We start from the raw sequence: 12,697 nt of genomic DNA, 5'->3' as shown, positions 1-12,697 counted from the left end.
TAATCATATTTAGCTTGTTTGGGCTCGTTTAAAAATATTTTGAACTTTTTTGAATTTCAATGTACATCACCGCAAAAAAAAAATTTAGTCAATACATAGAAATTTTGGATACTTTTGATTGCTAAACAACTGGACAGATGTGTAATGCATTTTTTTTATTCAAATGCTGAAATCGTAATTTTTTTGCCCCACCCCCCTTCCCTGCGACTTTGGTCAGAGTCGAGGGACATAAACTTCAAAAAATATTTGCAACGGCCCAATTTTTTAAATGAAATTGACTCGACTAACTGACGCTTCATTTTTCAAAATGCTTTCTCTATTTTTAATTTTTTAATGATGGTAACTTTTCTTTAAAAATGTAACAAATGACAAAAATTAACTAACTAAGGATATCAAATTATAAGCCACATGATTTTCAAACAATTACTATGAAAAAAATTTACAAGGATCTCATAACTCTCCATTGTATTCAATTTTACAGTATTTCGCAATCACAATGTTTGAAACGTTTGAAATGTTAGCAACGAATTGTGTTTAAACTATTATTCGGCTTCTCACAAAATAAATCTTCGGAATTGATTCAGTTGAGCGCCTCTTTTGTTCTATTAAGAAAAACATAAAAAAAAATATTTAAAATGAAGATGTTTATTACTAAGTATGTATTACTAAACACACTCTTATTTAGACAAAGCAAAGCATCCAAAGGCATTTTTTTCTAATCATAGTTTTTGTTCCATCTCTTTCCCCAAACTTTGCCTAATTCCAACGCATGCTTAGCTTACTTTCCCACCATCTAGACTTCACCAACACATCTCTGCTTTTCAAATGTTTGCTTCGTTTATCTCGATCACGAACGTCAAAACCGCCGGTCAAAACAAAAACTCGGGGAAGCTCATCAGTTAAAAAAAAAGCAGATTGTATGGAGGAATTTTAGAAACGTGGTTTAAGAACACTCAAAGTGATGAACTTCTTCCAAAAGGTGCCAAAAATTGTACGTAAAATAATTGGTTCTTGGCTCTACACGTCGTTGAATGATTCATTTTCTGTTTTTAGGAGCTGCACGCTCATCTCAACGGCTCGTTGAGTAATCAAACGCTGGCGGAACTAAGAAACCTAAAGTATGGATCATACGGGAATCAACCGGGCTCTGACGACTCGTTCTACCGAATTACAAGTAAAACGAATTTAACACTCCAAGAGTAAGTGTTTTTTTTTTTCATTTTAGTAAAACAAGTTAAAACAATTAAATTGCTATGTTTGTAGATGCTTCCAAAAGTTCAAGTATGCCCATGATTTGACCGATCAGCCAGACACTTTAGCCTTTGCAACCCGCAAGGTAATCCAGGAATTCGCAGAGGACAATGTGGTTTACCTGGAGCTTCGTACAACACCAAAAGCAACCGCCCACATGACCAAACGAGAATATTTGACCACAGTCCTTGAAACTATAAGGTATGTCTGTTTCAAATTACAATTAATCAGAAAAAGTTATTCAAATTTTGGTTCCAGAAAATCTCAAACCGAATTCCCAAAAATAACGGTGAAGCTTCTGCCCTCAATTGACCGTTCCAAGGGGGTCAAAGAAGCCGAGGAGAATGTCGATCTGGTCCTGGATCTCGCCAAATCCTACCCGGACCTCATCAAGGGAATGGACCTGAGTGGAGCCCCCTTCGGAACCAAGTTCTCCGACTATCGCGACCTCCTCCGCAGGGCCCAGTCGGCAGGCCTCAAGATGGCGCTGCACTGCGGTGAATTCGACGACGATGGGGAGGTTCGGGAAATGTTCGAATTTGGGACGGACCGGATCGGGCACGGGACGTTCATCAAGGGGGACAATTTGGAGTTTGCCAAGAAGGCGAAGATTCCGTTCGAGTGCTGTTTGACCAGTAATGTCAAGTGCAGTACGGTGCCGTCCTATGAGGAGCATCATTTCAAGCGACTTTGGAAGGAAGGATTCGAAGTTTGCGTTTGTGTAAGTATTGTCAGTTCTACTTTAAACTTTTAGAATACTGTATTCATGAACTCGTGGGTCTCGTGGCGCAGGGGTAGCGGCTTCGGCTGCCGATCCCGATGATGCTATGAGACGCGGGTTCGATTCCCGCCTTATCCACTGAGCTTCTATCGGATGGTGAAGTAAAACGTCGGTCCCGGTTTCTCCTGTCTCGTCAGAGGCGCTGGAGCAGAAATCCCACGTTAGAGGAAGGCCATGCCCCGGGGGGCGTAGCGCCAATAGTTTCGTTTTTCGTTTTAGTTTCATTCATGAACAAAAACATTTTTCTTCGTATTTTCTTATGCCGTTGCAAATAAGTTTATGTCGCGATTTGGCTCGAACTTTGTGGGGGCCTTCCCTACCCCCAATTAAGCTATTTTGTGTTACCTATTGGTTCACCCATACAAGTCTCCATATAACTTTGGCAGCTTCTGTAACTTTTGAAGGATTTTTCCGATCAATTTGATGTCTTCGGCAAATATCGGATAGATAGATAGACCATTAGTTGCTGAGATATCGACATTAGAAAATGGAGGGTTGTTTGGGTGAGACTTAGAAAACTTCAATTTTCCTGTTTCTGTTTCCAACGTATCTCAACAACCAGAAGTCCAATCTTCAATGTCGCTTAGACAATTTTAGAGCAAATTTTTTGAACCTTAAAAAAATAATTTTAGAAATGGTCCCTCATGATAACTGTCTTTAAAATCCAAAGAAAAAACTGTAAATATTTCGCTGAAATCAAACTTACGGTGGCTACACCTTGAAAATCTTTATCAAAAAATCTGTGAAGTACTCTTCGATTGCAAATTCAATTTTACATTAAAAAAAATTGTCAACAAATTTCATGTGCAAAATTAGGATTTTTTTCCAAAAATCACTATAAATTCATAACTCGGCAGCGGAATTTTTGACCATACTTCTCTATGGCTGTTGCGAGTTTTTGTCCTCTAAAACAAATAAAAGATCTCAAAAATGTTTTTGTTTTTTTTTTTTTTGGAAAATGAGCTTTGGGGAATTATTTTTTGCCGTTTTTAAATTGGCATGATTTTTTGCCGTGTACTTTTTTTTCTGAACAGTCCTCGTCAATACGTTCAATTTTGCTGAAGACACCAAATTGATCAAAAAATGTCTTCAAAAGTTACAGGTTTTTAAATATTTACGTACCATTTTTGAATAAACAGCTGCCAAAATGTTATGGCTTCTTTGGTAATAGGGAAGGCCCCTACGAAGTTTGAGCCAAATTAAAAAATAAAAATGGTTTAAGTCGCACGATTTCGTAGAGAATTGCTCGTATGTAAAAAAATCTCTACTTGATCGACCAATATCGGTCTATTTTATGAAAAAAAATTCTTGTCATTGGTTCACTATTCAGTTTAAAAAAGGTAAACGAAATAAAATTGCTGATCAAAAATTAAAAACAATACTTTGAAAAATGTTTTTTTTTTGTAATTTAAATTTTGTTTCACCTTTTTTTTCTCAGTATTGGGACTGATTGTTTATTTACCCAAATTGTTTTTAGTCATCCTAAATTGTGTTGGAATTACGGGCTGTTATCGGTATTTTTTGGTGACTATATTTACAAATAATCCATTTCTCAAAATACTATTAGGCTTCATCCATAAAGTACGTCATGCTAAAATCAGCCAAAATTTACCCCCCTCCCACCCTTTGTCACGCTTTTCCTATACTTATAACATGCAATGTCACGCTTGCTCAGACCCCCCTCCCCCCTAGAGCGTGACATACTTTATGGATGACGCCTTGTCAATTTTAGAAATTGTTTAATATTTTTTTGGGTCCAAAAATGGTATAACTTTTTGCCATAGAGAAAAACGGAAAAATGTTGCTGCCAACCAATGATTTTTTTAAAGCCTTTTAAACATATAAATCTTAACCAAAAATATATGTTTGGCTAAATTTTCCATAGTAAAATCGAACTCACAATCGAAATGCATCCTTTTTAAGTTATAGCATTTTGATTCCTAATTGACGTTAAAAATTGAAATATTTTTGATTTTTTTAAAAGTCCCAGAAAAATATGTTTTAAAAAAGATCGAGTTTTTTCGTTTTTTACATTGAAAATACAACATTTTTATACAAATGTTTCGTTTTTAACAGAAAATCCGAAAAATGATTCCCGAGTTATCGAATTTTGAAAGAGAAAGTCTAATTGGAACCATAATATGATCAATGTTTATTCTTTTCCAGGATGTATCTTGACTAATTATTATCTGATTTCAAAAATCCATCAACGAAACTTTGATTAAATTATTTTTGTTATTCCGTCGTGAACGACGAAACCGACTACTTTTCTCTACCAAAAATAATAGAATAGAAAATTAATACCATTCAATAACAGAGCTGAAAAGGTGAACTTATTTAACACATCAATGTTTGACATAAAATTTCATTCAAAAAGTGTTTTTAGGAATTGCAAAAAAAAAATTATAAGCAACTTGTTAAATAAAAAAGGAAAAAATTGACAATGTTTTAAAAAATCCTATTTTACCCTAAATCAGGCCTAATATATTGAAACTGATGCATTCCATCAAAAAATTAAGTCTTATTGCAAAATCGATTGCACATCAAAAAATTTGTGTTTAGGAAACATCTTTTTTTTACAAATTAAAATTTGGTGGCCCATTTTTTCCGTACTTTTTTATGGCTCAAAAGTAGGGGGTTTTTGTTCCCTAAAAATATCAAATTTTAAAATTTAAAAAATACTGATTTTGGAAAATTGTTTTTTTATGCAAATAAAAAGTTAATTAAAAAAACAAACTCAAATCTGTGTACCTTTGGTTTTTCAAAATTGCTAACTTACAGCATTTCAATCAAAATTCCTTCAAAAGATTTACATATTTCGAATATTTACGTACCATTTCTAAATGGCATTTTTTGGCTCGATTTCTTCGGAAAAAAGCTGACGAGCGTTCCCGGGCAGACGGTAATAACAAAATTCATGCCATTTCAATAACAAATACTGTTAAAATAACAGAAAATGTTATGGAATCTTCATGAAAAATCCATTTTTGAATAAGGGTTCAATAACAGTTTATGTTCTCATAACAAAATTTGATATTGGTGTAATATTTGTTGAAAGCCAAAACAACTTTGGAATAACATTTTTTGTTATGGAAGAATACCTCCAACTGTTATTGGGATGATCGGATTAGTTGTTAAAATAACAAAAAATAATAACAAAGATTTGTTCGAAGAATAACTAAAAATGTTATTAGTCTGTTATTACAATAACAATCCAATAACAAAAAAAAATCATAACGACGAATAACAAATCTTGTTATAAAATGTTATTGGCCTAGTATTTTCAAATATCACATTGTTAGGGGAAATTAATGTATTGGGGTCTCGACCTAATTTGACCAAATGTGAAATTCTTGTGGGAAAATTCAATTTCCTTCAACGGTGCAAGAAGATCCGAGTTGATCCTGATGAGATATAAGATGAAAAGAACTCATCTTTTATACGTGAAAGTGTTCAAGAAGTATATAGGAAGTATGAATGAAAATATTTTTGCTTAAAAAAATCATTCAAAATGAGGATCACCTTTGGACAAAATTGTAGGGAATTAAGTTTCCCACAAAAATCTCACACTTCGAAAAATTCGCAAGAGACCTTCGCCACTTGTTGCTAAATTTCTGAAGCGATTGTTTTCCACACACATTGAGATTTTTCCCATACAAACTTAAACCGATTTTGCTCAAAATTGGCACAGATACTTATTTTGACCAAATGGCCAGTACGCAGCTCCAAAGGAAAGGGATCAAGAAAGAACTTTACAAACGGCAACACAAAGGAGAGGGAGAGATTTCTTGGACCTTTTATTTAACCTTTCTGGCTAGACAGCTGTCAAATCATTGATTACCCTTTTTTACCTTTTCCAGACCGATGACTTTGGCGTCTTCGAGACCACACTGTCCCAGGAGCTGTTTCTCTGCGCCAAAACGTTCGGCCTCACTCCGGACCAAATCATCCTGCTCGAGGAACGCTCCATCGCGTACACCTTCGCAAGTGCGGACGAAAAACGCGCCCTGGCCACACTGTTCGAGGACTTTCGAAGAGAAGAAGAAGAGGGAGAAGAATACCCACCATCTCCAATATAGCTTCTTTATTGTTTTCATCTCTTGATCTGCGTTCAAATACAACAAGTCTGCTCCCACTTACATTACAGAGTTTACAGTTTACATTTTGGTTTTTTGAACTTTTCCCTTTCCGCGTGACTTTTCTCCTTTAAAAATTGTGCTTTCTGAAATCCTTCTTCTTTCACTTGCAATTTTATTTTCTCCATGAGTTTTGAACTACGTGGATTGCTGCGTACTTTTTTTCTAACTTTGCTTTCTTCTTAACTTAGTTTGAATACAAGTTTACAAAAATAGCCAAACATAAACCTACTAAAGCTCAAGCACACTCCCCCGGCAAAGCGGGTTTTACATGTTATCTCATTTAAATCTTCTTGAAAAAAAAAGAAAAAAACACTTGTTGTACGTAAAGTTAGTCGATTACACAGTTTACAGATTCGGCGGTTACAGTTCGATTGCACGCAAAACGGAGTTACAGAGATAGATGATTGTTGTTGTTTTTGTTTTGTTGTTTCGTTAGATACTTACAAAATACTATCCACAACACTGCTGAAAGTAATTCTTACTTAGTGGAGGGTAGTGGTGTGTGGAGGTGGAGGAGGTGAATTATTGTCACTTTTCGAAAACTAGGAAACTAAACTGCACTTATGGAGGACGACCTCTTTCTTTATCTCTCGCTATCTCTCTCTGACAAACAACCGAAGACTAGAATGTGGTTCTATGATCTGTCTGCAAAGTTCTATTATCACGGCGATTCTGAATACTTTTCTCGTGTTTTTTGTTTTATTTCTGGTTGTGTAAAATATTGCTGCTATTTTGATTGGTTTCTGCTGTCGTGTGAGTTTTGGCTAAAATGCTACCAGGAATGATTCTTTGAATGTAAAAGTTATCAACTGTTTCACCTTACTCTTTTGTCCCATTTTTGTTCAATTTTTCGAGATTTATTCATATCGTGTATAAAACAGCTAACCAGCTGATGCACTGTTTGATCCATTGTGTTCGGTATTCGGCTATTGCTTGCAGGTTGCACATTTTGCTTCGTTTTTTTCGCAATCGTTTTATTATTTTTTCATCTTCGTTCGCTTACTTAGCTTCAAGTGTGAGACTATTGGTTTGGTTGTGCTTTTCTCGTTTTTTTAGACGCTTTATGTTCAGGGTTACACTACGGGAAACACAGGAGTAAGCTAACGACTACATTTTTAAATATTTTAGGTTTACTATTATTAGCAAGGACGTGCCATAGAATAGCGATAGATGTTGCTTAGCTTTGAATAATTATGCTAGAAAGTATTGTTTCATGGTCAACTACCGTGGTGGATGAAGGACTGTGACTAATATAGAATCTAAGAAATAAGATATTAGAAGCATTGACGCCTAGGGAAACAGTGGAGAATTTCCCTTGTCCACTTTGGAATGTGAAGAATTAACGCTTGAGATGTGAGCGGCTTCAATGTCGTGATGTAATTCTTGAACACTTTACTTTAAAATAAGTCCTGTCGCAGTTTGAAAAATGTGGTTTTTCACATTTTTTATTTTGCCAAAAAGGCTTCAGCAAGCTTGTTCATCGACTCGATCGTTAAATCGACGTTGTTTGCTTGAATATGGTCGAACAAGTCCCGAGTTATAATTAAACATGTTTACACTAGTCGGGCATGTACGTGTGTCAAACGCGTTCTGACCTGAAATCCCTTTGGCAAGTTGTCACACTTACAGCAATTCTCAGGGTGTGGCAAAATAGCACCACAAGATTGAAACTTCTTGCATATGAAAAGTGTCAAAAATTGTTTTGTTTTTATTGAATCTCTCAGGATTGAAATCAATTTTTGGGGATCTGTGAAGGTCAAAAGGTGAGGCATTGTGAGCTACACAAAATGGCGTTCTTAACACGGTTACGACACGACTGTCATCCACATACAAAGCGAGTGAAGTCAAAATCGAACCAAGATCGAATCAAGTTTTTAGCGCGTGGCATTTGAAAAGGTCGTATGCGCATCGGACATAAATTACATAAATAAAAACTTTTATCGGGTTTTTTTATTCTTTAGAAAGATTTATGTTTAATCTAGAATTTGATCTAGGGGAACAGCATATAAGCATATCATCGAGAACCTAATGTTGACATACTAGCACTTTGGTGTTCAGTTACAGTTAGTTTAAAGCATTTTCGACAGAAATTTAGTTAGTATTCTGAAAGCGTAATTTATTTTAATACAACGGACAGGAAATATCAAACAAATTTTATTTTGTTTCAAGGAAACTGAAGCTATCCAGTTTTTAGTTCAGTTCAGCGAGTTCGGTTGTTTTTCTTGAATGGCCAAGTAGAACTTTGTTTTATTGAACTAATAAAAGTTGAATATAAAAAAATAACGCAATGCTTGTAATTATCTCGCATATATACAAAAAAAAGTACAAACCGAGGTAGAAACTAACAAAAAAACATAATTTGGGAAAAAAAATATGAATTTATTTCATACGACCTTTTCAAAAACCATACTAAACAATATTGACAGCACCTCTGGTGGGGACTTCAGGAAACTGCATGCGTGTCAGATTCCTGGTTCTTAACTGGATTTGTCCCAAAAGCGACGATATGAAAAGTGATAACAATGCACGGAGTTTTTTTTCCATTTTTTATTGAATACCTCAGGGTTGAAATCGAATTTTGGGGTTCTGATCCCAGGGTTACCACTCAAATCTCATTTTCAAATTCTCGACTTTTCGAAAACCTGAAATAATAGGGATTTCTTGCCAAAAAAAATAACGCCAAAAAAGTCATTATTAAAATTTCAAAATAGGTTCAAAAATCACAATCAAATATCCAAATATTACTTTAAAAATGGATGAACTTATTGTAACTCGGTTATAACTGGAAATGGGTGATAAAGATTAAATAATATCTGAATTTTCAATTTTATTTTAAATTTTGTTTATATCAAATAATGTTTTTAAAATAATTATTTTTCATTAGCTTAAAAAAAATATGTTCAGTTCAAAAAAATACCAAATTTCCTTTTGAATTAAGTTAATTTTGATATTTAATTTTACCCGAACAGACGGTAATAACTAAATTTATGCCATTTCAATAACAAATACTGTTAAAATAACAGAAAGTGTCCATATTCTTGCAAAATCCATTATTGCATAAGAGTTCAATAACAGTTTATGTTATCATAACAAAATTTGTTATCGGTCTGATATTGATTGAAAGCCAGAACAACTTGGGAATAACATTTTTTGTTATGGAAGAATACCTCAAACTGTTATTGGGATGATCGGATTAGTTGTTACAATAACAAAAAATAATAACAAAAATTTGTTCGAAGAATAACTTAAAATGTTATTAGTCTGTTGTTACAATAACAATTCAATAACAAAAAAATCATAACGACGAATAACAAATCTTGTTTTTAATAACATAAAATGTTATTGGCCTAGTATTTTCAAATATCAAAAAAAGTTATTCCCAAGTTATTTCCGTCTGCTCGGGTATTGAATCAATGGTTATTTATCGAGTTGTCAGTATTTAAATGTCCCGTCATCAGGGGTGTCATTACCCACTGAGAATTTTGACTCGAGCCTCGACTCGATTCAGGCTCGATCTCGAGCCAAAATTCTCAGTGGGTAGGTTCTGCAGGTGAGATTGGGTCGTACAAAATTTGCAATCAAATATTTAGAAAAAAAAATAAATTGCAGCGATCTTAGGTTTACATTCAACAATATTTGAAACAACAAAAAAATCTATTGCTAAACAAAAGTGTTCTTTCATATCTTCATGCAATTCAAAAAAAAAAGAGGCGGAATCTAAATTTTACGGTGGTCATAATTGTTGAAATTAAGCTATATTTTCTTTTTGGTTTAACGTTAGCATTGTTGTTGTTTGAAAAAAATGGTAAAATAAAATAAAATAATTTGATTCATAAAATAAATTATGATAATCTGTTTTAAATGCATGCCATCATAACCATCCAATATTTATTACAATTTTTAATGTCTTAAATAGCCTTTTCATTCTAAAGTAGATAAAAAAAGTGAAAAGAAACTTAAATTTTAAGTTAAGTGCTGGGTGCTGAATAGTGGTTCGCAAAACGCCTAAATTTTGAACTGTCAAAGTGGAACCAATTTACTGTTCACCAAAAGTGGAGAGTATTGTTATCGATCATTAAAAAATGTTTTTTTTTTTGCAAAAATGAAAAATGTGCGGCTTTTAAGACCCTGGAGTTGGAGTCAAGATATCTTAGGAATGTTGAAGGCGAGATCGTCATTTTTTATAATTATGAATGGATGTTGTTTATCGAGTCGATGCGGTTGTATCCATCCAGAAGCTGTCTTTACTGTTTGATTCCGTTTGAAAACCTGGTTTAATGAAAATCTTCTTTGTTTGTTGGATCAGTTTCGCTAGAATTAGCCATGAACCATAAAGAGCTGCAGGATACCAAAATAAGCCAGGGAATTTCTCTGCTACATCGCAAAATGACACTCTCGCCGCAGTACTTCGTCACCCGTAAAAAAGAAAAATTTCTTTTTTTTTCAGCAAAATATGTCAAAAACTAAAAAAAAACAAATACTACTGATTATAAAACAGCTCATTTACCAGTAAGAAAAAAGTCATGCTTGTGCTTGAACAGCCTCCTACTTTTGCAGATGTAAACAAAGTGGGATCATTCAAAAATCACGTTACGCATTCTCTTTATTCATCACCCAGATGCTAAAGACAAATTGAGTAAAGTTAATTTGATAATTGAACAAAATATTACAAAATTATTCAAATGTTAAAAAATAATTTTCAAACAAGTATGTTTGAGATTCCCAACTTTTCTCAATTTTTCGAGGATTATGGCTAATTCCCGACTTTCTCAATATGAGTGGCCACCCTGGAATCGGATCTGTGAAGGTCAAAAGGGGAGACATTGGCGTTCTTAAGGTCTTAGATGGTGTCATTCATTTTTTGATTGATGCATTCTGAATCAAGATTCAAATGATTTTCTAAATCAAACATTGCCGCCAAATGGCCGACCGAGAATGGTACCCTTCAGAGCAGGGGTGACCAAAGTATGGCCCGCGGGCCAAACGTGGCCCGCGAGGTGATTTTTTGTGGCCCGCAGACCCATTTTTAATGATCATGTAAAATGGCCCGTTGACCACTTGTAAAGTGATTTATGCTTTTCAAAGTTAATCTTTTTTATAGTTAGTTAAAAATTAATGCTGTATTAATATTTGGATCCCCATTTTACGACACAAATATTTTGTTCAATAATATTAATAATCAAAACAATTTCAAACGTTTCGATGTGAGTGAAACTAGAAAATATCGTCAAAACCTTCATCAACAAATTTTTATAAAACGTTCAAATTTGACTTAGGTAGAAATCTGAGATAATTGTTTTTTTTTTCAAAAACTTCAAAATGTCAATGGAAATTTTAGTGCAATCAGCTGAAATTGATTAAAAATGCATGCCTCAGCTTTAATAATAATTTTGAGCAGATTCGGGTGTATTTAAAAATAATTTGGTTTTAGTGAATATTCGATAAATACGTGTTTTTCGCTAATTTTTTTTCGTCGAATCTTATTTTTATTGGAAATAATGATTACAATAATAGAATAATAAAAATAAAATAAAGCCGTTACATATATTGTTCACATTACATGCCACCATTTTAAAAATATACAAAATATGATAATGAAAACAACAGTACATTCAAGTTTTCAACTATTTTTTTCCAATTCCTAAAACAAAAAATCAACAATACTGTGAAAAAAGTGTCATTTTGTAATTCCTATTATTTTTAATTTACAAAAAAATTCTGAAAATTACTGAAACATGAAAAAACTTCAACGTAATTGATTTTTTTAATAATTAATTTTGTTAATTTGGCCCGCAACATCCTTTGAGCTCCAAATTTGGCCCGGCCTCCAAAAACTTTGAGCACCCCTGCTTCAGAGCCTTTACTCAGTTTGACCCAAAATGCACATGTGGCAAGACAGCATGACAACCGACTGACACACAACTGAGCGCGCCAGTTTCGTTCGCCATTACAAAGGGACCGACCGTCAGTGGACGCACGCGAAGTTGAAACGAACGAATTCGACACTCTAGCAGCCACGCGGCTCAAAGGCGCATGCTCTTTTTCTTTTTTTTTTTTCCTCCCTTTCCTCTCTTTCTTGCTTGCGCGGTGAAGCGTGGTGACAGCAATCATTCGAATGCAGTCATGGGCAAGGTGATGGAAGCTTCGGTGGAATTCAAACGAACAAGCTCTGCGCGAAAGAGAGAGAGAGAGAGTTGATGATAGTCAAATGACTGTGTGAGTGACTTATCGCTGCACTCATTTGAACAAAAACAGAACTTGTTGCATAAACTTTTTTGTGTGAGGCTAAACATAAACAACAATTCCAAAATCCACCATTATGACGATTTTAGTCAAAGTAGGAAAGCTTCCAAATGATGGTTCTGAAGCTCGCAAAAGTGTAAGCGATAGATTTTACAGCGAAGGTGCAAATTTTCTACATTTTAATTTTTTAATCTATGACTTTCGTTTTCGATCTGAGCAGAATTGAGTTTGGGGTATTTTGGTTTCGTTCGATTTTGACCGTATCGTGTGTGACTTTTGAACC

At 34.3% G+C, this 12,697-nt stretch overlaps 1 protein-coding gene across 1 annotated transcript; it reads left to right on the top strand.

Moving 5' to 3' along the window:
* Positions 1 to 831: 831 nt before the first annotated feature.
* LOC120427039 (adenosine deaminase-like protein) lies at positions 832 to 7,858 on the top strand. The gene is made up of 5 exons (XM_039591868.2): positions 832 to 991; positions 1,054 to 1,199; positions 1,264 to 1,452; positions 1,510 to 1,972; positions 5,893 to 7,858. The coding sequence occupies exons 1-5, from the start codon at positions 962 to 964 to the stop codon at positions 6,109 to 6,111; spliced, it is 1,047 nt and encodes a 348-aa protein (XP_039447802.1). The 5' UTR covers positions 832 to 961; the 3' UTR covers positions 6,112 to 7,858.
* Positions 7,859 to 12,697: the final 4,839 nt, after the last annotated feature.

The sequence above is a fragment of the Culex pipiens genome, chromosome 3, assembly GCF_016801865.2.
Source record: "Culex pipiens pallens isolate TS chromosome 3, TS_CPP_V2, whole genome shotgun sequence".
Lineage (NCBI taxonomy): Eukaryota > Metazoa > Arthropoda > Insecta > Diptera > Culicidae > Culex > Culex pipiens.
This window is presented reverse-complemented; position numbering and strand designations above follow the sequence as displayed.